We start from the raw sequence: 24,835 nt of genomic DNA on the forward strand, positions 1-24,835 counted from the left end.
ATTAATATAAGTGGGTTAATTTAAGTTTAAAGAGCTAGTTGGGTGTCTGTAACTCCAGCTCCAGGGGATCTGACACCCTCACACAGACATGCATACAGGCAAAACATCAATGCACATAAAATAAAAATAAATCATTAAAAAAAATAAAAGAGCTAGTTGGGAATAAGCCAAGCTTTCATCCTTAATAAGAAGTCTCTGTGTCATTATTTGGGAGCTGGCGGTCCAAAGAAATTCTAACTATAGTATCTTTAAAGTCACACTGTCAATTACCATCTACTAAGTCAAAGGTAGATATCTGAACTAACCAAGTGAGTTATACCAGAATGTCTGAGACTTGATATAATTATTCCCTCTTATTTCCCCTTTAGGGTCATTAAATTTCAATGCCATGTTTTCTACCAACATAGTTCATATTTAGGCATATTATTCTTTTTAAAATCTTTTTCAGATAAATACTAATTACATGAATTTATAGACTATGATGTTTCAACACATTGCATTGCACAATGACCAAATCTACATAATTATTATAGCCATTACTTCAAATGTTTACCATATCTTTAAAGACTGGCAAAACCTTCTCTTTTTATCTATTTCAAAATCCCATTGTTATGAACTATATAGCCTTGGTGCTGTGCAATACGACACCAGCACTCATTCACTCTACCTAACTGGCACTTGGTACTAGTTACTCACTCTCCCCACCCTTTCCCACTCCTACCTTTCCTCTCCAAACCTCTGGTAATGAGTGCCTTACTCTCTCCTTCAACTTTATTCAATTCTACATACAAATAAGATCTTTATTTCAAGTGGAGTCACAAATGAATTCTTGTGAAGTGGCCTTTATCCAGTGGCTCCTACCTCAATGTCAAAGATGGCTCACCAAGTAAAAGTATGTGTGCACATGCTTGTGTGTGTGCATGTACACACTAATAATAACAATAACAACAACAACAACAATAACAATAACAATGAGGATGATGCCTCAATACATAGTTATTTAATGTAGCCCTCCCTCCCTCCCTTCATTCCTTCCTTCCTTTCACAAATATTTATTGAATACAAACTATGTGCTGGGCACTGCTCTAGGAATTGGGGCTCTAACAGGAGCCAAAACAGATCAATGACCCTACATGTATAGAGCTTGTACTCTAGTAGAGACAGACAAAAGCTAAGTCTGAAATGCGGCTGGTGATCTGCAAAGAAACCCAAAGTGAGGACAGAGAATAGAGGGGGTTCAGAGCCTGAGCTGCCCTTTAGCAGGCAAATCTGTAACTGGTCATTGAGTAAACAGGACTTCTTCCTGGGAACAACTAGAAAACACATGTCCTTCCTCCTCCAGCCGCTGCCCTTGCTCAGTCATTTGGAGGGGCTAGTCCTTTCTTGTGCTTGATGAAATATAAAACTAGCCCCAGGACTTTTCTGGCTACCTGCTCTAGCTGTTTCTTTCCCAAGAAGCATCTTGCTGGGTAGGCTGAATGCTCAGTCCCTTATAAAAGGCCACATTTCATTTAAAGTTGAAGAACCTTTGTCTTGGGCTTGCTTTGGCCTGATCTACTTCAGTGGAAACAGGAGGCACAATTGTCTTACTGCACTCTTGGAACTGGTCCCTACTCTCTGGACCCCTCTTGTCTGAGTGGGGTGAGAGGTGCTGATGGAAGGGTATTGGGATGTGGGGCAGAAGAGAGGCAGGCAGAATAAGGGCAGGATGCAATCCGGAATGTCTGTTTCAACACCCATTCCTGACATTTATGGATATTCAAAGATGACCTTCTTTGGAATGCTCTGGCAGCTTTGAGATCTGCTCTGGGAAGAATAAAAGGTATATCTCATGATGCAGGATGACGCTGGCTGAATTTTAAAATACTGCTCCAAAGGTCATGAATTTGAGGTGGGGAGGAAACAGGAATTAGAGAGGGGATGGAAGTCATGCCAATGCAGTACTCCTGTGCAAAACCCCAGTTAAAAAAAAATGTAAGTAAAATAATATCCTACTTCAACCCCTGGAAACTCAGGTGTTCTTCCTCCCATCCCACCTGAGGACAGGTTCTGAAATGACCACGTCATTCATTTTCTCTTCCTTGTGGCACACACTTGATTCACAAAAGCCACTTCCTGGCCTGAGGACATCCTTGCTCCACCCTTGGCAGTCATGCAGCCACCTCCCTCCTTCTCTTGTGCTTCTTTGGGGAGATCATCAGAGCCTTGTGTCTGTAATTCCACACCATCCAAGGAGCTTTACAGATGCACCCTAGAGAACAGCCTTACCCAAATTCTCAAACTCCTCTTTGGGCATCTTGGATCCCAAGTTTCTTGTACCATTCATGTGAATGGGGGCCTAATGGTACCAACTTATATGAGAGCCTTGCACATGTAAGTTCATGCTTTGCTTCAGTTTGTGAAACTTGCTTTGTTCTTAGAGCCTTAGCCAAAATATAGACAGAGTCCTGTTGGATACTCCTACAAATAAATGATGCCCACAGTAATCCCTACAGCCAGGGAATTCAAGCATACAGACTTTTAACTAGCTAAACAGAAATATTGTTGGACATAAGTAGCAGGCAGTCAGCAGAAATCTTGCAAAAAAGTGAAAATGCTGAGAAAGCATTCTGGGGGAGGGGGAACAGATGGGAAAGAGCTAGCCAGCATGTTCATACACATAACTTGAGGGACAGGGACAAAGCTGAAGCTCAGATGCAGGACATCAAAGTCCCAGCATAGAATGATACATTATATAAGATAGATAGATAGATAGATAGATAGATAGATAGATAGATAGATAGATAGATGATAGATAGATAGATAGAGAGATAGATAGATAGATAGATAGATAGATAGATAGATAGATAGATAGATAGATCTAGACATATACAATGAAATGTGTATTATTTCAAGCAAGACTACAGAGTGCAGGATGCATTATATTGGGATCAACAAGCTAATGGACTCATTGTAGAGCAGTGTGGCAAATGCAAGAGGCAGCCTGGAAGTGCTGGGGATGCTGTGAATGTGTTGTTCTGATTGATGGATAAATAAAATGCTGATCGGCCAGTAGCCAGGCAGAGAGTATAGTATAGGCAGGACAAGAGAGAAGAGAGTTCTGGGAGGAAGAAAGAGGAGTAAGGGAGATGCTGCCAGCCGCCACGAGGAGAAGCATGATGTAAGATACCGGTAAGCCATGAGCCATGTGACAAGGTATAGATTTATAGAAATGGGTTAATTTAAGATATAAGAACAGATAGCAAAAAGCCTGCCATGGCCATACAGTTTATAAGTAATATAAGTCTCTGTGTGTTTACTTGGGGGATGCGAATGGGAAAGATTTGTCCTGACTGCCAGCAGGCCAGGACACAGGAAAACTTCAGCTACACTGGAAGAGTATCAGTGTTGGGAGCCATGCAAGGAGACCAACAGGCAGCATTGGAACTCATTGAACATGGCTGGGTGGTTGGCAAAGCGACACCTGAATGAGCCTTGGAGAGGCAAAGCCCCAAAGACTACATGTCCTGAGGACATCACGATGTTATTGAGCATAGCTCTGATTGTTGCCTTCATGGTTATCATATACCTCGTAATCTATGGGTTGTATGAAAACTCTCAGGGGGTTTCTGGCCCTTCACTGGACAAACACTGGTACTTATAATAATAGTGATCGACTTCTTTCAAGCATTGCTGTGGAAACAAATTAATGATTCAACCACCATCTTCAGAAAGAATTTAGATATGTAGAATTGTTAGTAAGGTTAGGTTAGGGTGTTCCTGTTGATGTTTGGAGTAGAAAATCTTGGGGAACAATTTAAAGTTTAGAAAGACACATAGTTGAGTGAGGGAATCCTTGAGGTCAAGAAATAAGGACAATGACAGCCTGGCTATAGCTGGCTGACATACTTTTTGCTAGGATGGTTTGGTGATCAAAGGTGATGATTAATTCTTTGTATCCATTTCTGTCCTCAGCTTCCTGATATAAAAAACTATTGGTGAGTGGGTATGCACCCTGAGTATTTAAAATAGAGCTGACTGGTTCTTTTTCATATATAAAAGTTTAGATTTATGATTCCTTTAAGAATTTTTATAAGATTACCTTTTGAGACAAATAAAAAAAAAATGGTCCTTTATTTGTAACTGCAAAATGCAGCCTGCCAGTAAAAGAACTGGCTGATAAAAATACCTTGCTTTCTTATACTCTGTTAATCTAAAGCAAGCTACTTGGGTATGAATGTATGTGGGTTCTTGGGACAACTTGTTTTTCACCTATAATATGTAAAATGTTTAATCGTGTAAGGCATATGGAAAACACACTGTGTTTTCTTTGTATTCATTGCAATCATTCACTTAAAAATAGGATGTAACCACATTGCAATTTTTTATACTGCTTGAAAGATTGTGCTGGGGTATATGAGCTGTAAGGGAAAAAATAAAGACACGGGAGAAGGAAAACACCAGGAAAGCTGTAGAAAGAAAACACCAGGAACACTGTAGAAGGAAAACACCAGGAAAGCTGTAGAAGGAAGACATCAGGAAGTAGTTAGAAAAAAAAGACATCAGGAGAGACAGCAGGGAACCATCAGGGCAGAAGAACAGAGTAGAACAAGCAACAGAAAGAAGAATAAAATGAAGAACTAAGCTTTGGCCCTCAGAAAAGCCTTCCTGTGTCTGTTTGTCTGTCCAGTAGTTTGCCTGCTCTGCTTCTCCTCTTAGATTTCTCTGACCTGCTGAAGGCTTGCCATTCATCAGCACCCTAGGTGAGGTCCTGACATGTTGGAGATGTGTGTGTATGTGTGTGTGTTTCTCCTCTTTTTTTTTTTTTTTTTTTTTTTTTTTTTTTTGCCAGCCCCAGGGACTTAAGTTGTACTCTGTCCGATAGGAAAGTCAAGTGAGTGATTAGTTCGCCAACTCCGTGTATTCCCGTCAGTCCCTGAGCTGCTGAGGCCTGGTCCTTACAGCAGCAATATTTCAGCCATTAGACTTTAATGCCAACTTGAATACACTGTCAAGTTATTTGACCTTGAACAAGTGAATAATTTCACAAGGTCTCAGTTTCCTTCTCTGTATACTACAGGTCCCAGATGGTACCTGCCTAAGTCATGCAGAGGGCGAAACCAGGTGCTTTTCGTAGTGAACTGAGCTGTGACACTGAACACTGTTAGGACAAGTCCCAAAACTCTCTTAGCCAAACTGCCCCTTCAGTTCCCCACTCCCGGGCATTCTCACTTTTAGTTTGATAGACATCTTGAGATGATATTGTAGCTTTTCTGGGCCCTTCAAGACTCAAGAAGAGTTTAATTCCATTCATGAAAGTTCCCAGTTCAGTGAAACCAGCACTTTTCCCCTTCTCTACTCATGGATGCCTGCCAGGTCTGGCTGGGGGGCAGAGACTGGGTAGAAAGACGTAATGCTAAGTGGCCCTTACTCCCCTGACATGAGCCAATGAACATGGGTTTGGCTGACATTCAAAACCAACTCCTCTCCTCTCCTAGAACATTTTTGAGATTGCTTTTGGGCATTCTTTCACTAAGGATCTCCAATTGCTGCTTGCTGGGGACAGGCAAAGCTCTTACCCCCCCCCCTGTACCCCCTCTCACACACACACACACTCAGTATCCACTTCTTCCCAGGATCGAACAAGGCAGCAGGAGCTCCCAATCCCAAAGATGCAAGGAGAAGGACCACTGACCCAAATCACCACCGCCAAACTAAAGCAAGCAATGAATTAAAGCAAGCTGTTTATTCATGTACATGGGCTGCCTACCAGTAAGGAAGGGAGAGGTTTAAAAGGTCAGCATTGGGTGTAGGGAAGGTAAGGTTTTCATAGCTCAGGAGTAGGGAGTTTCCAAATAGGGGGAGGGGTTGGCAAGTTTACCAATAAGCAGGTTTACAGACACAGAACATAACAAAGTAGTCATAACAACAGGCAGTTAATAACCTTTGGAAACAAAGGCAGGGTTGCAAGATGGTCATAACAACTTTTTGAAACAAAGACACCATTGCCATTCCAGAACAGGCAGCAGAGAACCCTTTGTAGTTAAGGTGATAGGTAGAACATAGCCCAATCCTTGAGAAACAGAGGGTTAATCACAAAAAGCAATGCACCTATTTTGTCTTTACTATAAGATGGCCTTCAAGCCCATGGTGGAGGCTGGCTCATTCATCATTTTTTCCCTGATGGGAGACTCAGTCATTGTCTTGACTGATTATATTTTACTGCCATAGCTTATAACAAGAATCCTTTTCAGTTTATCTCAAATCCCTGCAGTAATAGCCCCGCTGCCTACATGCTATGACGAGCCAGGCTGGTCTCCACCTCCAGGCAGAAGCAGTCACTTCATGACTGGAAGTGAACTGCCACCATTCAGGCAATAATTATTTCCGTTGTGCCAGCAGGACCTCATGGAACTAGACCTGAGATCATGATCCACAAGACCACAGTTTGACCAAGACTGACTGTGCATACTTTCTGACCCATCCTTTTATTCTTCTATATAATCCAGAAGTTCCCATTGGTACCTGGTGAGGGTTTAGGATGGCTCTCTTACTATTCCTTCCGAGTGCAGCAACACCACACTGCTTCCTGCCATCACCACATGTCTCTGACTGGACTCTGGAGGCAGTGTGGTCTATTAGGAAGATCCCACAGCACCACCACTGCCACACAGAGTCAATCCTCTGACCTACCACTGCAGGAACAGCAATTCCTCTCCTAAGCTTTGGGATTTAGTAGGTCTCCTGTGCTGGGCTGCTGGCTCTCTGCTCCGGTCCTACAGTCAAACAGAGTCCAGCAGATTTTACCTTGTGACTTAACCAGGCGAGCACATTCAAAGATAGCCTGGTCACTCTGAGGGCAGCTTGCTCCCTCTCTCTCTTCTGCCACATCAGGCACAGCACCTCACACTAAGGTTCTCGAGCTGGTGTCACAGACTGGGACCCTACATTTTTGAAATGCCAGGACACATGTCTCTCTAAATAGTTTCTTTGAAATCCCTCTCAACCAGAGAAAAAGAAACTAGCAATCCCCAGGTAAACAAATCCTCTTCCAAATCTTTGGGCAGTACTCTCCAAAAATGTAACAGCAAACACTTTTACTCTGGTTTGAAGGTCTTAGATGGTCCTGCCTAGGCAAGTCAGCTTCTTAGGCAATATGCTTCTCAACTACTATCAAGGGTGTTCATAGCTGGGTATAATGGCAACACTTGGGAGGTGGGGGAAGAAAGTTCAGAAGTTCAAGGTCACCCTTACCTACAAGGGAAGTTTGAGGCCAGTCTGGGCTACATGAAATACTAGCTCAAAAAAATTTAAAAATTGTTCCAGACTTTAGGCCTCTGTCAAAACTTTGGTAAAAACAGGAAATGGACTTCATCACATGGTGGCCAGGAAGCCCTGAACTGGTGTCTACCTCTCCCTAAACACTTGGGGCATGAGTAAGTGATGTTAAGATTGATCAGGTTAGGTTTAGAATGAGAATAGTAATTAATATTTTTCTCCAAAACTTTGTAGCTTTGCTATAAAAACCAAAAACAAAAATGGATGGATCAGTACTTTATACACAAAACTATCAGAAAAACAGACTAGAAACTGTTAGGTTTCAAAGGGACAAACAGCTGAGGTGCTTATTTAATATATCAAAGCAGATCTGGCCACCGGGTTCTCCCAGCATCCCTCAGTCCTGTTACAGTGTCCTCCAGGCTTGCATACCCCGCCCCCTACTCTGAACTCTCCAGCCCAGGAGGCTGGGCTGCTGTTCCCATATAATCCAGCCAGTTTGGTTACAGGTTCTTATTATGTACTCTCTTTTGGGCCTCCTGGCTGAATCACCTGGCTCCCCTCTCTCCGCTCTCTCTTCCCCTCCCCCTCTCCTCATCCAGCTCAGGGTCATGTCTACTCAGAATTCTCACAGTTGTCTCTGCCTCTGGCTATGCTCTTCCACATCTCTATAATAAACATTCTCCTCCACCACACCTAAGTGCAGTCATGTCCTTTCCTTTTCCTTCTTTTTTTCTTTTCTTTCTTCTTTTTTTTTCTTTCTTTCTTTCTTTCTTTCTTTCTTTCTTTCTTCAGAAGCTGGTAGAGGAAGGGCAGGGTTTTCATGATCATCATTTTCTATACATTTCACCAAATGTATAGAAAAGGCAAACATCCCCGTTAAGTCTAAGCCTTGACCACTAGAGTATATAGAAGCCAAGGAAAGAAGTGTCTAAGACCCTGTATGGTGTAGTCTCAATTTCAGTTAACCTCCCACAACCCAGAGCCAATGTGCATCTTGCTCAATTTTTTCTTGCTCTAATCACGCACTGCTCAAGAAAGCCCAGGTTTGGGGAAAATGGAGCAGAGGTGCTGTTAACTGAGCTCAACATCAGACACATAAGCTCCACCCACGTGCTGGCTAACTGTCAATGAGACATTTAGAGGCCAAAGAACAAGAAGCTTTGGCAAAAACAGGAATCTCATACTGCCCATGTGATTTGGGCTGGAGCAGTAAAATGTATATATATGAGAACAGAGAAATAGATATGTCAAGAAAACCCCATGTGTGTGAATGAGAACAGTGCAGAGGTAAATGTCTTCTTTATCATTGTTTTGGGTCCTGAAAGTTGTCTTATTCCACATCAAGCCAGCTGTAATTTTATACTGAATCTCATATTTCCCACGTCATCCTACCTGTACTCATTACAACAGGAAGCCAAACTGCCATGCTAAGTCAATTCATTCCATCTACCATAGAGCATAGAGAATATTCTAGAATAATTTCTAACATATAATCATGCCTTTTCTTAGGCCTGCCAATTTCACAAAGCCATCTGAGAGTATCAGCCTTTGGAGGCAAAACATGAGATCCACCCGGTGTTCTCAGCATGTTCATCTTCCGCAGCATCAAGAAAGCTGCTCTTCAGAACCTGAGGATATCTCTCAAGAGATACTCAAGAAGGCCTGGGTTAGAGGGAGTGTAGCAGAGGCGTCATTGACTGTGCTCAACATCAGACACATGAGCTCCACCCACATGCTAGCTGAGTGCCAACAAGATATCCCAAGGTTTAAATGGGTTGGATGGGGTCTTCAGAATTTAGTTGTGTGCATATGATTTTGTGTGTGAGTGCATGGTGTATGTGTACACATATGTTCAGGTGCCCATTCCTTAGATCTCATTACCAATACAGAGGCTAGAAGAGGGCACATGTTCCTCTCTACCATTCTCCTGCTATTTGGGGGTGGGTGGGGAGAGCAAGGTCTTTCCCTGACATTGGAATTCACTTGTTTTTTTCTGGCCAGGCTGATCATCTCATGTCTGTCCTCCTTGGAGCTGGAGTTACAGGTGAGTGACAGATGTCCTACTTGTTGTGTGTGTACTGAGATCTTAACTCTGGTCCTCATGATCATGCAGCAAGGGCTCTCAATCACTCATTATCTCTTCCATTCCTGAAAACAGGCTTTTATCTAGCCCAAAGCTACTGCCATTGTATAGTACAAAGAGTACAGGAGTTTTTCAGACTGCTAAGCTTCTGTACCTGGATCCCAAAATTTTGTGATCATATTAATAGTAGGTTTAATTTCTTGTAACATCTTTTTGAGAAAAGTATTTTAAAAAAGAAAAAGAAAAAAATCAGAGACCTGGCTGTGGTTATATATTGTGTCCCCCAATATATTGTGAATCCTATAAATTTATCTGGGGTCAGAGAACAGAACAGCCACTAGACAGACATAGAGGCCAGAAAATGGTGGCACTCATACCTTTAATCCTAACCTTCTGGAGGCAGAGATCCATCCGGATCTCTGTGAGTTCAAAGCCACACTAGAAACAGCCAGGCATGGTGACACACACCTTTAATCCCAGGAGTGATGGCAGAAAGCAGAAAGGTATATATGGCACAAGGACCAGGAACGAGAGCCTTTGTTAAGCTTTTAAGCTTTTTAGCAGCAGTTCAGCTGAGAGCAATTTGGATGAGGACACAGAGGCTTCCAATCTGAGGAAACAGGATCAGGTGAGGAATTGGCGACATGAGGAAGCTGTGGCTTAAGTTCTGCTTCTCTGATCTTCCAGCATTCACCCCATTATCCAGCTCCAGGTTTGTTTTTATTAATAAAATCCTTTAAGATTCGTATAACACCTAGGTTCAAATTTCACTTTCCCATTCCCTGCGTACATGACTCTGAATGAACTGCTCAACTCTCAGAAGTCTCTCTCCCTGCCTCTACAAAGTGGAGATGAACACCTGCTTCACAGGGTCTTTCTGGAAGACGGAAGTTATCCAGCAAGCTGTTGCTGTTCCAGCAGGACACTGCTGCTGCTGTCGCATAGCATCACATCCTCCCACGGTGGTAGAACTGGGAAGCACGGGGGATCTTTAAGAGGTAAGAGACTCTTTTGAGGGTATACTCTCAAAAGAAATTGGGTGGCCCAGTTTCAGTTTCCCTCTTAATCCTGCCTTAAAATGGGGCTGGTGACCCTGACATGCATTCCCCAATGACATGCCAGTCACCCTTATCAGACCAGTGGGGTGACCTGACTTTAGACTTAAACCTCCAGAACTGAGAGTCAAAATAAATGGCTTGACTTCATATGTAGCCTATGTAAGATATCTTGTTATAGCAACAGAAAACTAATACAGTCAGGTAGCATGCTAAGCACTTTGTTGCATCTAATTCACCCTCTAACCTTAGGAAGTAGGTGCATTGTACAGGTTTGCTAAGTGCACTGCAATTAAGTCACCTAATTAATGTCACAAATGATTTACAATGTTGGAAAAGATACTCCTCACCTTGCTTTTTGCTGCTTCGGGATGACAGAGATTTCGGACAAAGAAATTAACAGCAACTACTTACTGGACAGTCAGTTCCAAGTCGCCAATACGTTGAATTACACAGTTTTTTCACTGTCTCAGGACCCTCTATGTCATAATCTTTGGGAAAAGCTTCTCTGTCACGGTGCCTTCAGGGAAAACAAAATTAAAGACCCTTAGGAATAATCCTTATTGGCCATGTATTGCATTTAAAAATTTTAATTTGCTATATTCCATGCTATTATCTTAATCATAAATTGTCAGATTCATGATGAATGATGTTTTTCTCACCCCTTCTCAAAGAATTTGGAGACTGCTCCCTAAAAACAACTTGGCATATTTAATAAAACTTACACTGTCACAGAAACAGTACTTACTAACACAGTAATTATTCAGTGGCTCCAGTGAACTGGATCTTATTTAATAATGTAGATTAATTACTGACAGTAAATTCAAAAATAAGATATGGGAACAGCTTTAAAAGGCAGCTTGTCACTTTACAAATTCTCTCTTCCGTGAATTTTAATTACATTGTTTTTCAAACAAGGCAGGATGTATTGACTGATAACCTGCATAGTCCCTGTTTCCAAAGAGCACGCAAATAAACTGATAACTACCAGCTAAAACCAAACAACAAGGTTCTACTTTTTTTTTTTCAAGATTTATCTATTTATTTTATGTGTATTAATGTTCTAGTACTCTGTCTGCATGTATGACTTTATGCCAGCAGAGGGCATCAGATCTCACCGTAGATGGTTGTGAGCCACCATGTGGTTCCTGGAAATTAAACTCAGGACCTTTGGAAAAGCAGCCAGTGCTCTTAATTGCTGAGCCACCTCTCCAGCCCCAAAGCCCCACTTCTTAGAATACGTGTGGAAAAAGAGAAAAAGCATTCTAATCATCTTGGCTAAAACATGTTAGGGCTAATTTTAAAAGGAGTGGGGGAAGAGAAAGCAATTTGGTGTGATAAGAAAGGAAAAGGAAGTGCTGTGGTTGGCCACAGAAGTAAGTTTTCCTAGAGCTTTTTTAGATTAAATAAAGGAAGTTGAGACCAAGCATCTGCAGAAGGGTCCCTAAGGGACACAAAGCAGGGGCTGTGCATGGGATACACAAAAATACATTCAACCATCTGTTGGACAACTTGTAAGATCCTGCTTGGCGAGATTTAAAAACAGTGTGTCCCCTCTGAAACTCTGGTATAAATTAGATTTCCTCAATGGCAGTGCTGGAAAATGGGCCCAAAAAGAGGTAATTAGATCATTAAGATGCAATGGAGCCTTTCCTTACTGGGTTAGTGTGGCAGTTTGAATGTACTTGGCCCCCATAAGCTCATAGGGAGTGGCACTAGCAGGAAGTGTGGCCTTGTTGGAGTAGGTATGGCCTTGTTGGAGGAAGTGTGTCACTGTACGGGGTGGGCTTTGAAGTCTCCAGTGCTCAAGCCATGCCCAGTGTCTCAGTTCCCTTCCTGTTGCCTGCAGATGTCGAACTCTCAGCTTCTTTCCCAGCACCATGTCTGCCTGTATGCTGCCATGTCCCAACCATGATGATAAGGGCTTAAACTTCTGAACTGGAAGCCACCCCAATTAAATGTTTTCCTTTATAGGAGTTTCCGTGGTCATGGTCTCTTCACAGCAATAGAAACCATAATGAAGATGGTTTTCGTAATACTAGGTGAATTCTTGCTCCTGAGAGACTGGATTAGTTACCTGGAGAGCAGACAGTTATGTCAAACTACCTCTTGTGCTTGTCTCTTCTATACTTACATGCTTCTCCTGTTCCTCCTGTTTGATTATGCTGCAATGAAGCCTCGAGTCCTTGGCAGGGGCAATCATCTGGTCTTGAACTTCCAACCTTAAGTGCTATGAGCTTTCTTTTATAAATTACCCAGAATTGTGGTCTGAGTATGAAATTCACCCATAGGCTCACGTGTTTGAACACTTGGTCCCCAACTGTTTGGAAAGTTATAGAACATTTTAGGAGGTGGGTCTTTGCTAGAGAAAGTGAGTCATTGCAGGTTGGTCTTGAGGTTTGACATCTAGGCCCTGTTTTCTGTCTGCTCTCTTCTTCCTAGCAGAGGATGTAACATGACCAGTCAGCTCATGTTCTAACCAATTCCCCATCCCTGCCTCATGCCTCCTATGGTATAATATACAGTATCTCCTTGAACTGTGAGACATAACAAACTTTTTTCCTTAAGTTGCCTCTTGTCAGGTTTTTGGTCACAGAAACTTATGGTTTCTATTGCTGTGAAGAGACACCGTGACCATGACAACTCTTACAAAGCAAAACATTTAAATGGGACTAGCTTCCAGTTTCAGAGGTTTAGTTCATTATGATTGTGGCAGAACATGGCAGTGTACAGGCAAACATGATGCTAGAGAAGGAGCTGAGAGTTTTACATCTTGATCCACAGGCAATAGAAAGAAAAACTGTGTTACAATGGCCAGACTTGAGCTTATTAAGACCTCAAAGCCTGCCTCTACAGTGACACACTTCCTCCAACAAGGCCACACCTACTCTAACAAGGCCACACCTCCTAACAGTGCCACTCCCCATGGGCCAAGCAGTCAAACCTGTGAGTCTATGGGAGCCATACCTGTTCAAGCCACCACAGCAGCGAAGAAAATAACTAGTGCACCCAGCCACCAGTACTGTGTCGGCTACATTTTGTTGGACTACATTTGCAACAGGCACAAAATTGCATTGGGGAATAAACCTAATGGAGTCTACCTTCAGCTACTCCCTGCCTCTGTAGAAATGGACCTAACTAAGTAATTATGAGGGAAACCTTAATTTGGCCAATTTCTTCCAGCTATGAGGGGGTTTATGGTATTATGGCCCCCAGAATCCCTCTTTGCTGTCACTTCAGAAGCAGAAGCATCCCCAGTTCCCTATAATCTGCCAGTCTGGATCCAGCCATGATGCATGCTGGGTATTCGTGTATCTGTTGGCCATCTGTGTGACTAAGAAATGTCTGTTAAAGTCCACTGCTATTTAAATTGCATTGTTTTGTTTTTTTCTGATTGAGATTTTTAGTTCACTGTATATTTTGGACGTGAACCTTCTGTCAGATGAATAGTTGGTTAATATTTTTCCCCTTGATCTGCTGCTTCTACTGCTGTGATGAAGCTTTTCAAATGATGTAATCTAGTTTGTCTGTTTTTGGTTTTGTGATTTTGCAGGGGTGAGGTCTATTTCAAAATGTTCCCAGCCCATTTCAATGTTCTGAAGCATTTTTTTCTGATTTTTTTTTCCTTCTTGTAGTTTAGAATTTCAGGTGTTATAGTTAAATTTAATTTTTTTAAAAACTGGTTTTGAATTGCTTTGTTTGTTTGTTTGTTTGTTTGTTTGTTTTTAGAGACAAGGCTGGTCTCAAACTCCTGGTCCTCTTGGCTGAACCTCTTGTACGCTAGGACTATGGGCACATGCTACCACACTGGAATTTTTAATCCATTTGCAGTTGGTTTTTGTTTGTTTTTGTAATTGGTAAGATCGAGATCTAGTTTTATATTCTGGATGTGTGTACCTTATTTCCCTAGCACCTTAACTGAAATTCACGTTTCACTTTTAAAGAGCTGGTGATATTAATGCTCTAAACTGCATTCACAACACATTAACACACTGAGACTCTGATCTCAAAATCACTGTTCTAGACTAGCAATTTTTAGTAGACTTTGGGGCCGAGTTTAAACTGCACCCCAACCCCCTGAACATATTGCAAACATGTATCTAAAGCTCAAAATAGTGGCACTCATCTGTAATCTCAAGACAGATGAGTGTGAAGACATCCTAAACTCGGCTCTGCCTCCAAAGCAAAACAAAACAGATTTCTAGTCTTAGAATCTAGGTAGATTGGGATGTTGCCAGGATCTAGCAAGGAGCTGCTCATGACACTGCTGAATTCCTATGAAGCCCAGGTAGGTGCCCATCACAAAGAAGCATCTAGTAACACATGTCATTAGCACTGAGGTTGAGACAGCTGTTGAGAATCAATGCGGCCCTGACTCTTAGGTCATTAGTATCTAAATCTCTGCTTCCCAGAGCAATCAATCTTCCCCTGAAATGAGTGGAACTCATACAAAGCTGCCAAGTACTTGACTTGAAAAGAGCATTCAAAATAAAGCAGTCATCTATCAACTCTAAGAATAAGATCTTTAACATAAAAAAATCAGCATAAAGTAAAACAATCACATTCTTTCAAATTGAGTAAAGTCAACCATATCAGAAACAAGCTATACTGTCACTGTAGCCTACACAGCGACTTGAATTACCAAAAGGAGTGTCACTGGCCAGCACTGGTCAGGCCCAGGGTCTTTTGTAGATCCCCATCCAGACAGGAATCTGACAAGAACTGGTCTGCAATTAGCTCAAGGCCGAAGGCATCTGAATATAGACATTCTATACCACTGAACGAAGGCTTTCTCTTCCAGGCCAGGTGGGAAGACAGACTGAAGTTCATACTGGGAAGAGGACACATAGCCTCTTGCCAACAGTGCCAGGATGCTCCTCCAGAAATGGCTTTACTCCTCCATTTTCATTCAATATAGTACTTAAGGTCTTAGAGCAATATGACAAGGAAAAACTGACTATAAATAGGAAAGGAAGAAACGTGTTTCATTATGAGCAGATGACATGACTTTGTACAGAAGAGACAACAAAGACTCTACCAGAAAACTCTCAGATCTGATTTAAAAAAAAAAAACTCAACAAAATGGGAGGATATAAAACCATAACACAATATATACCAATGAGAATATATTGAAAAAGAAACTGGGAAAAGGAATCTCATTCACAATTACCTCAAGAAAAAATTTTCTTGGAGCAAATCTAAAGTGAAAGAAGACCTCTACTGTGAAAATTTTGAAACACTTGGAAATGGGAAGAGCTCCCATGCTCACAACTAGAATTAATATTGTGAAAATGGCCATCTTACTAATCAAAAGGTTCAGTGCAGTCATCATCAAAATTCCAATGCTATTCTTTTTGCATGAGCAGACAAGAGCTCAGCTCTAAACAAGACATGTATACCACCCATTCTAACACTCAGGGAATATCACAGAGGAAGGACAGAAAGAATGTGAGAGATAGATGCCTAGGCATGACATAGCCATGGCAATCTCGAATTACAGCTGCCATGGATTCCTCACACTGGAGCCTGAGCAAGACTGGCCCTGTCGATAATTACTGTGAAAATAGGAAACTCATTGTTTTAGTTAGGGTTACTATTGCTGTGATAAACACCACCACCAAAAACAACTTGAGGAGAAAAGGGTTTATGTGGCTTACTCTTCCACATCACTGTTCCTCATTGAAGGAAGTCAGGACAGGAACTCAAACAGGGCAGGAACCTGGAGGCAGGAGCTGATGCAGAGATCATAGAGGAATGCTGCTTATTGGCTTGCTCTTCGTGGCTTGTTCAGCCTTCTTTCTTATAGAACCCAGGACCACCAGCCCAGGGGTGGCACCAACCACAATAGGCTGGGCCCTTCCTCATCAAACACTAATTAAGAAAATACCTTACAGGCTTGCCTACAGCTCAGTCTTATGGAGGCATTTTCTCAACTGGGGACCCCTCCTCTCTGATGACTCTAGGTTGTGTACAGTTGACAGAAAACTAGCCAGCACACTCATGGAGACTTGCCTCTCCCTACTGAAGATTCTGTGACAGAATCATTTCCTTCAGTTGCATGCTCACTGGTGAATCCACCAGGCGCCAGTGGATAATTCCATACCCATGATTGTAATGGCAGCTTTAGTTAAACTCAAGGATCACAAAACAAAACAAAAAGCTATGAATGTGGGAAAGGAATTTGTTGGGGAAAAGGGAAGAAGTTCACAGGAGTGGGGTAGGGGAGTAATTAGAATGCATTTTATACATGTATGAAAATGTCAAAGAACAAATTTAATTAACAAAAGAGATTAAAATTCTTTTTAGATAAAACTGATTCACAATATAAATATTGAATTCTTAAGAGTATTTCAGAAACTATCAGAGCATTATCAAAACCTTATCCACTTTGCTTCAAATGTGTAAGCACCACAAGACCTTGATTCATCTTATAGTTAAGGAAAAAGTAAGCTGATATTGTTGTGAATTAAGGGCAACACAGTTCGTGGACTAGACCACCTTGAAATAGTGGAAAGTGTCCCAAACCTGGGAGGTGTTCTGGTTCTAAAAGCAGGAGCTTTTTAAAGTTCTTGGACACATTGTTTTTAAGCTCAAATTTAATAAATAATTTTTTGGCTTTAGTTCACTACATGTTATAAGAATTTTATATAAAACATATAAAAACACAGAATAAAAAAGCAACACAGTAATTTTTTTCAACACTGGACTATTTTAAAATCCAAAATATAATGCAACATATGTCACTAAAAAGTCATGTAAACACAAAAGACTCTGTGTAGTCAAAGTAGTTCTCAGCAAAGGGAGTAATGCCTCAGGCGTTACCATATGTGACCAGGCTGTAATGTAGAGTCATCGCAGCAAAAGGTAGCATGGTGCTGGCACAAGCAGGAATGTAGGACAACACAGATATATACCCACACAGCTCTGAGCACCCAATTTGTAACAAAGATGGCAAAAACACATATTAGGGCAAGAAAGACAATCGTTTCAACAAATGATGCTGGGAGAACTGGGTATCTACTATAAAAAAAAAGAAAGAAAGAAAGAAAGAGAGAGAAGGAAGGAAGGAGAGAAGAGAAGAAAGAAAGAAAGAAAGAAAGAAAGAAAGAAAGAAAGAAAGAAAGAAAGAAAGAAAGAAAGAAAGAAAGAAATTTGATTCCTATTCCTCACCAGAACAAAAATCAAATATATAGAAGGTCTCAATATAACACTTGGAAGTCTGAAACTATTAGAGGAAACCCTTCATGGTACTGGGATAGGAAGGGCTTTATCAATAAGACTCCAGTCACTCAAGAAATAAGACTGAAGCTTTTTAATTTCATGAGGTCCCATTCCCATTTGTCAATTTGAAATAGTTCATCAAGTGAAGAAAGGGAGAATGTCTTTAGCATCTATTCATCTGATAAAGGAGTAGCACTATCTTGTAGCTGAAAGTTTTCCTGTGTCCCATCCAGTCTGCAGCTGCTCAGACCCAAGTAAACACACAGAAGCTTGTATTTATTATAACTGCATACACAAAGAACTCAAAAATCTAAACAGAAACTCAAACAACAAAACATAATAAAATAGGCAGCTCTCAAAAGATGAAAAACAAAGTGATGATCAATAGACACATGAAAAAACAGGCATTCAGCCAGATATGGTGGTGCACGTCTTTAATCCCAGAACTCAGGAGGAAGAGGCAGGAGGATCTTTGTGAGTTCAAGTCCAGCCTGGGCTACTGAGTGAGTTCCAGGAAAGGCTCCAAAGCTACACAGAGAAACTCTGTCTCAAAAAAAACAAAACCAAAACAAAAAAAAAAAAAAAAAAAAAAAAAAAACTCAAAAACTGTCTAGAGGAACAAAGGGGACAAAAAGGACCAGTTGATGAAGAGGAAGGTAAGGGGGTTTGTGGAGAACACCCTTAAATAAGTACCTCGTTTGTATGAAAATGTCCTCATGAAACTCAGTATCATGTACATTGAAAATACACAATGAAATTTAATTTTAAAATGGGAATATGTTGATGTTCAAGGGTAATGCTGTTGCTGGGGCCATACTAATCTGAGTAGCATGTGCTGCCACTCAAGGCAATGGTGATGTCCAGGCCCAAACTGCAGCCAAGGGTCATGGTCCTACTATAGCCAGGGTCTGTGATGAGATCCCATGTTACCAACTGGGGGCCATGTGGATGCCATATGGTCTAGACTGCCCCTTGAAGCCATGTTGATGTCTGATGGATGTGTAGAGATGACCCGCCCCTGACCAGCCCTGGGAAAAATGGCCCTGCACATCAGTGGAGAGCTGGCCCTAGTAGCCTGGGCATGGGAGAACTGCCATCATCCCTTACCATCTGCCACAATGGGAGAGCTGTCCCCAACCTTCACCATGAGCATGGAGGAAGAGCTGATCCTAATAATGTGTGCACAGAAGAGCTGGCTGTGGCCCTCGCTTGAAGCGGGTGGTCATGGAGGAGGCCTCGACTAACCAACTCAGCTACTACCCAGGGCCACATCCAGGGCTTTGAGTTGGCCCACCCTAATATCTACCCCACCTATGACCTGCTGGAGCTCATGAAGGGACCGGTCTGGTCCTGTGGAACCACAGCCACAGGATCTCCATGACTCAACAGCAGGATATCTGAGAAAAGTTTCATTGAGGGCCCAGTATTGATGGTGTAGCAGAAGCCAGAGGCCTTGAACCTGACCAACAACTCATTGCAATGAACATTTGCAAGTAGAATTGTTTGGGCAGGAGGGTGTACTTGGTGACATACCACAGCTCCCGAGGCTGCTACGACAAATGATGTGTGATGGAGAGGTGGGAAAGAGGGAGGGGCGAAGTGTTTTCTGTTGTTTTGTTTATTTGTTTATTTATTTATTTTTATTTTATTTTCAGAGGGAAGGTGACAAGGGTGGAGGACAGACATGGAGGACTGGAAAATGAGTGGTATTGGGGTCATAATGTAAAATTTCTAAAGAATCTGTTAAAAAAAAATCTGTTTAAAAATAAAAAAGAATGGGCTTGTTTCTTCTAAAAGACCATGTTCTACTGAGAAAATCTGGTAGCTATGGCTACTTTTTCCTGTTTTTCTTTTATTGAAAATAGACTTTTTTCATACAATATATTCTGATTACAGTTTCCCTCACCAAAGCCCTCCCACCTCCCTTCCCATCCAAAACCACACCCTTCTTATCTCTCTCTCTCTCATTGGAAAACAGGCATCCAAAAGTAATAGTAAAATTAAACAAAACAAGCAAGGCAGAGTAGAAACAAAACAAACAATAAACAGAAGAAAAGGAGCCAAAGAAAATCACAAGAAACACATATAGTCACAGAGACACATATTTGCACACACAGAAATCCCATTAAAAATGGAAATAGTTTTATGTCAACTTGACACAAACTAAAGTCATTTGAGAGGAGGGAACCTCAGTTGAGAAAATGTCTCCATAAGATGGGCTGTGGATACACCTGTAGGGCATTTTCTTAATTGGTGATTGATGGGGGAGGGCCCAGCCCATTGTGGGTAGTGCCACCCCTGGGCTGGTAATCCTGGATTCTATAAGAAAGTAGGCTGAGCAAGCCAGTAAGCAGAGCCCCTCCATGGCCTCTCCATCAGCTCCTGCCTCCAAGTTCTTGCCCTGTTTGAGTTCCTGTCCTGACTTCCTCCATTGATGAACAGTGCTGTGGAAGTGTGAGCCAAATAAACCCTTTTCTACCCAATTTTTTTTTATGTCTCTGAGGTGTTTCACCCCAGCAATAGTAACCCTAAGACAGAAATCCTATGTGAGGGCCAGGAAAGGCACCTGCTGCCAAACCTGATGATCTGAGTTCCGCCCCTGTAGCCCGCATGGTGGAAGGTGAGAAATGACTCCCTCAGATCGCCTCTGACTTCCGGTCACATCACAGCACATGTGCGCCCACACACATGCAACACACGCACAACACACGCACACACGCCAAGTAAAGAAGTAAACAGACAAATAAATAAGAAAGAAAAGAAGAAAGAAAAGGAAGGAAGGAAGGAAGGAAGAGAAAAGAAGAGAAGGAAAGGAAGGAAGGAAGGAAGGAAGGAAAGGAAGGAAGGAAGGAAGGAAGGAAGGAAGGGGAATTATCTGAGCTATCCTTAGTCAGCAGTAGATGAGGTGTTTTGGCTCTGCCTTTCTATGAGAGAAGCCACACCACAAGCTGTATGATAATCATCAGAGTTTACAGGAGGCCACTGTTTTGAACTAGCTTTCTGCACCACCCTCCAGCAGACCAAACAAGAATGGAATTACTGTGCCACAAGCTGTATAATCCAACCGAGCTTTAAAACAAATCAGTTTTCCAGAGCACAGGAGAACCCAGGCCACCTGAGTCAGTATGAAGTCACAAATGCCCTCCATCTTAATGCTCTAAAGAAGTTTTTGAAATGACCTTTATTCTGATCTTTTATTCTGTTTCTGTTTTACTCAACTCTTTCTTGCCCACAGAGCCAGTTTTCTAGACTAGGAACAACTGAACACTGTTTCCTAAAATGAGATACTGCCCAGTTGTAGAATTATAAGTAAAGCCAACTTGATTCTTACACCGATTTTCCTGTAATTTTATGTTTTATAAACTATTATAATTATAGACTTAGGAATGGAAAGAGGGCTGCTGAGACAGAGTCCAAATACAAGTTATATAAAAAAGCAGCCTGACAACAGGAATTCGGACCTTGTCAGTGATCGAGGGCTCAGGCAAAGGCCAGTGTAAGTAGATCCCATGCTGGATGATGCCCTGAAGATCTATCTAGTCACTGACAATCATCTGCACCCTCCAGCCTTCCCATCCTGCATCTTGAGCCTGACTCAGTTGCAATTCACTATCTCATCAAAAGGACCAGGCCAAGTTGCTACCCAGGACTCTATGGGAATTTGAGGACTCCCTCATGACCAGTCTATGATTCTATCTCCTATGGATCTGCAAACCCTTCTTATGCAAGCCTGCACAATACTCCACATGAGTTTTGAGGCTCAACAGATTATCCCAGAGCTTTAGCAGGAAGCCACAGTTCTGCTCAGGCCACCCCACCACAGGGGAATCCCAATTCCTTCTAGTAAAAAAAAAAAAAAAGGTGGAGTTAGGGCCTAGGGTTCCTCTCATAGCAAAGGGAACAGGTTGCACTCTAGGGTTTCTGTGGTCTTGTATCTATAAGGAGTGGGGAGGAAGTGGAAGTTTGCAAAGAAACTTTTTTTTTTCACGGTAGGTACCACATTTTGCACTGTTCTATAATGATCGTTATAGAATCCAGCTCTCCTGAGACTGAGGGCTTCTTAGACATAGAGATTATTTTTGATTCATCTTTTTGATCTGGTGACTCGCACAGTCTGACACGTTATAAATGATTAGCTCCTTCATGATTGATGGACGAGTTGAATCTTCCTACATTTTGTTACTGTCACCCTAATATAAATGCGGAAAGAAAAAGGCTTTCAAACGTGTCCACAAAGATAAAGAGTATCCTGGCTCAGTCTTCAAAAGCACCCATCAGGAGGGAGTGATCATGCGTACAGACAAGTTAGCTCTCTGCAACACCAGCTTGTCTCCGGAGGAATCATAAATCTACCTGCTCAATGGGAGCACTCTCACTAGACATATGCATAACACCAATTGCCAAGGTTTTGAATATGAGAAGTATCTGACATGAGAACAATGAAATTTCAGCTTCTGGTTGCTTGACAAGAGACACATTTTCTTTGCAGATTTCAAAGATGTTAGAAATGTTTAGTTAAGACTCCAGATGGCAGAATACATTAACTTTAAGCTTTAGAATTATTAATGTAGTTCGCAGCCATGCTGTCAGCTATTGTATTTTCTGATGTAAATGTAGTGCAAATAAGAAGAGAGATATCTTTGCTATTAAGTTTCATAATCCTCAGCTACCTAAGACTTTAAGAAAATTACCCTGGAGAGTCAGCCATATTCCCTGACACATTAGAAACTTAAAACCAATAGAAGCAAATGCTGCAAAGAGATTTGACGATCCTTTTAAGATTCCGTAGGCAAAAAGATATATAGGCCAAGCTAGTGTTATTCAGTGGTTTATACATTAAACCAACAAGGACATTTAGATATATTTGCTGCATTGTAAGGAAATTTTATGTTCTTGAGAGGAACTGCGACATCTTAGAGTAGTGAACAGGGACCTTTTCAGAGTATCCTATGTTGTATGTGATTTGCACATCTGCACCACAATCCCAAAATTTGCAACCTAAACTGTGCTCTAGAGAAAACTACCTGATGAAGATGAATATGCCACATTTTCTTCATTCAACATATATTGGCATGCAAATCAAGAGTCATCACTATTATAAATTTCCTACATAGAAAATCTTCAAAAATAAGAAATTCCACAGAGGATATTGTGAGGAAAGAAATGAATTCAGCAGTCAGAGGCATAAACAGTTAAGGAAATGTCAGTTTGATTGACTGCCAAACACCTGACAGATAGTTGAAGAAACATGTCTCAGGCAAGGTGACATTACAACTGATTCCACCACCTGGGACACATTTCATGAAATGACGTCCGGCAGAAGACATGACAACCATCCTACTCAAACCAAGACAACTAGCCCTCAGTTATCTCTACATTCTAGTACACTTCTCAGGGTTTCTGTGACCTTTCCCTCCAAAAAATAGCTCGTATTAGATGGCCAAAGACACCCCGAGCCTGGTGTGGTAGTTCAGGCCTGATAATCCCAGCATCTGAAAGGGGGAAACCAGGAGGTTCGTGAATGTGAGGCCAGCTCTGGGGCTACATAGTGAGACACCACAGCTCAGAAAACAAAACAAAACAAAAAAGGTATTCTGAGTGGTGGAAGAAAGGGACTCAAGAGAAAGACTTAAGATTTGAAAGATGGATTACACACTCACTATAGTTCACTGTAGTGCAAAGGACATCTAGATCAGCGTTTCTCAACCTGTGGGTCATGACCCCTCCAGAGGGGTCAAATGACCCTTTCACAGAGGTCACATATCCTGCATATCAGATATTTATATTACAATTCCTAACAGTAGCAAAATCACAGTCATGAAGTAGCAACAAAAATAATTTTACGGTTGGGGGTCACCACACGTGAGGAACCATACTGAAGGGTCGAAGCATCGGGAAGGTTGGGAACCACTGCTCCGGGGAGTGTTAACGGGCATGGGAAGTTGTTGCCCCTCTAGCTGCAAACAAGCAAAAGGCATCTGATTCCTATGCAAGCTCCCCTCCCTCCCTCTATCACAATATCATTTGAGAAAATACCAGACGGCCATATTAAGAGAGTCTAATGTCCATTTTAGTGTGTATTTCTGCAATTCCATGGGCTCTGCACAGTGAATAGATAATATAAGGTTATTTGGTTTCAATTCATTTTATTTCTAATCCTCTGCTATCTAAGACTTGAAAAGAAAATTACCCTGGAGACGCAGATTCCTCAACACATTAGAAACTCAAAACCAAACCAAATGAGATTTTCTGTGTAAATAGGATCTAGAGTTAAAACAGTTTCATCTTAAACAAAGCTAAAGAATGTCCATTTTCCCATTTTCTTATGGGAAATCATTCAAAAACAGGGGGGAAAATAGCAGGAGACTTAAAAGCAAAACTAAAATCTTTGCAGAAGCAGGAACTTTTAGCCCCAGATTGCACCATGTGCATGGACTACTTACTGTGAGTGGGCTACTTAAAAGAAGCCAGGACCCAGTGAAAACCAAGTAAGAGATGGGATGAGAAGAGGTCGTGGGAAAGAGGTCTCTGTGCTGGCTATTTTACCTTAACTTAACATAAGCCGCAGTCATCTGAGAGGAGGGAGCCTCAACGGAGAAACCGCTTCCATAAGATCAGGCTGCTGGCAAGCCTATAGGACATTTTCTAAATCAGTGATAGATGTGGGAGGGCCCAGCCCATTGTGGGTGGGGCCATCGTTGAGCTGCTGGTCCTGGGTCCTATAAGAAAGCAAGCTGAGCAAGCCATGGGGAGCAAGACAGCAAGCAGCACCCTCTACAGCTAACTGCATCGGCTTGTGCCCTCCAGGTTCCTGGTCTGTTTGAGTTCCTGTCTTGACTCCCTTCAATAATGGACTACAATGTGGAAGGGTAAGCCAAATAAACCCTTCTCCTAACCGTCCTTCTGTCATGATGTTTCGTCATAGCAACGGTAACCTGACTGAGACAGGGTCTCAGGAATCAAGTGTGGCAGAGGTGGGAACCTGCAAAGTACTGACCGAACCAGATCACACTTCCGCCAGTTGGCGCCCACGGACCCTTTCACTGTAAACATTGGAAAATGCTCGGCAGAAGACATTTCAGTTTTGTCTCACACACTAGTAATTCTCAAGAGCTGAAAATCCAGGCTGATTTTTTAATGAAAGCCTGTGGTCAGAGAGATAAGAAGAACCTTTGAGTCAAGGCCGTCCTCAGAGTGTTTCCAACGCTGCTCTTCA

The 24,835-nt window shown here is 41.9% G+C and overlaps 1 protein-coding gene across 1 annotated transcript in view; it reads right to left on the minus strand.

Annotated features, from left to right (window-relative positions):
• The window catches only part of C1H9orf135 (chromosome 1 C9orf135 homolog), a 102,866-nt gene that overhangs the window by 61,093 nt on the left and 16,938 nt on the right, over positions 1–24,835 (minus strand). Inside the window, exon 2 of the mRNA XM_028893972.2 lies at positions 10,813–10,918. Within this exon, the coding sequence (XP_028749805.1) occupies positions 10,813–10,918 (106 nt within the window). The remainder of the gene's footprint in view (positions 1–10,812; positions 10,919–24,835) is intronic.

Source organism: Peromyscus leucopus, chromosome 1 (genome assembly GCF_004664715.2).
Source record: "Peromyscus leucopus breed LL Stock chromosome 1, UCI_PerLeu_2.1, whole genome shotgun sequence".
NCBI lineage: Eukaryota > Metazoa > Chordata > Mammalia > Rodentia > Cricetidae > Peromyscus > Peromyscus leucopus.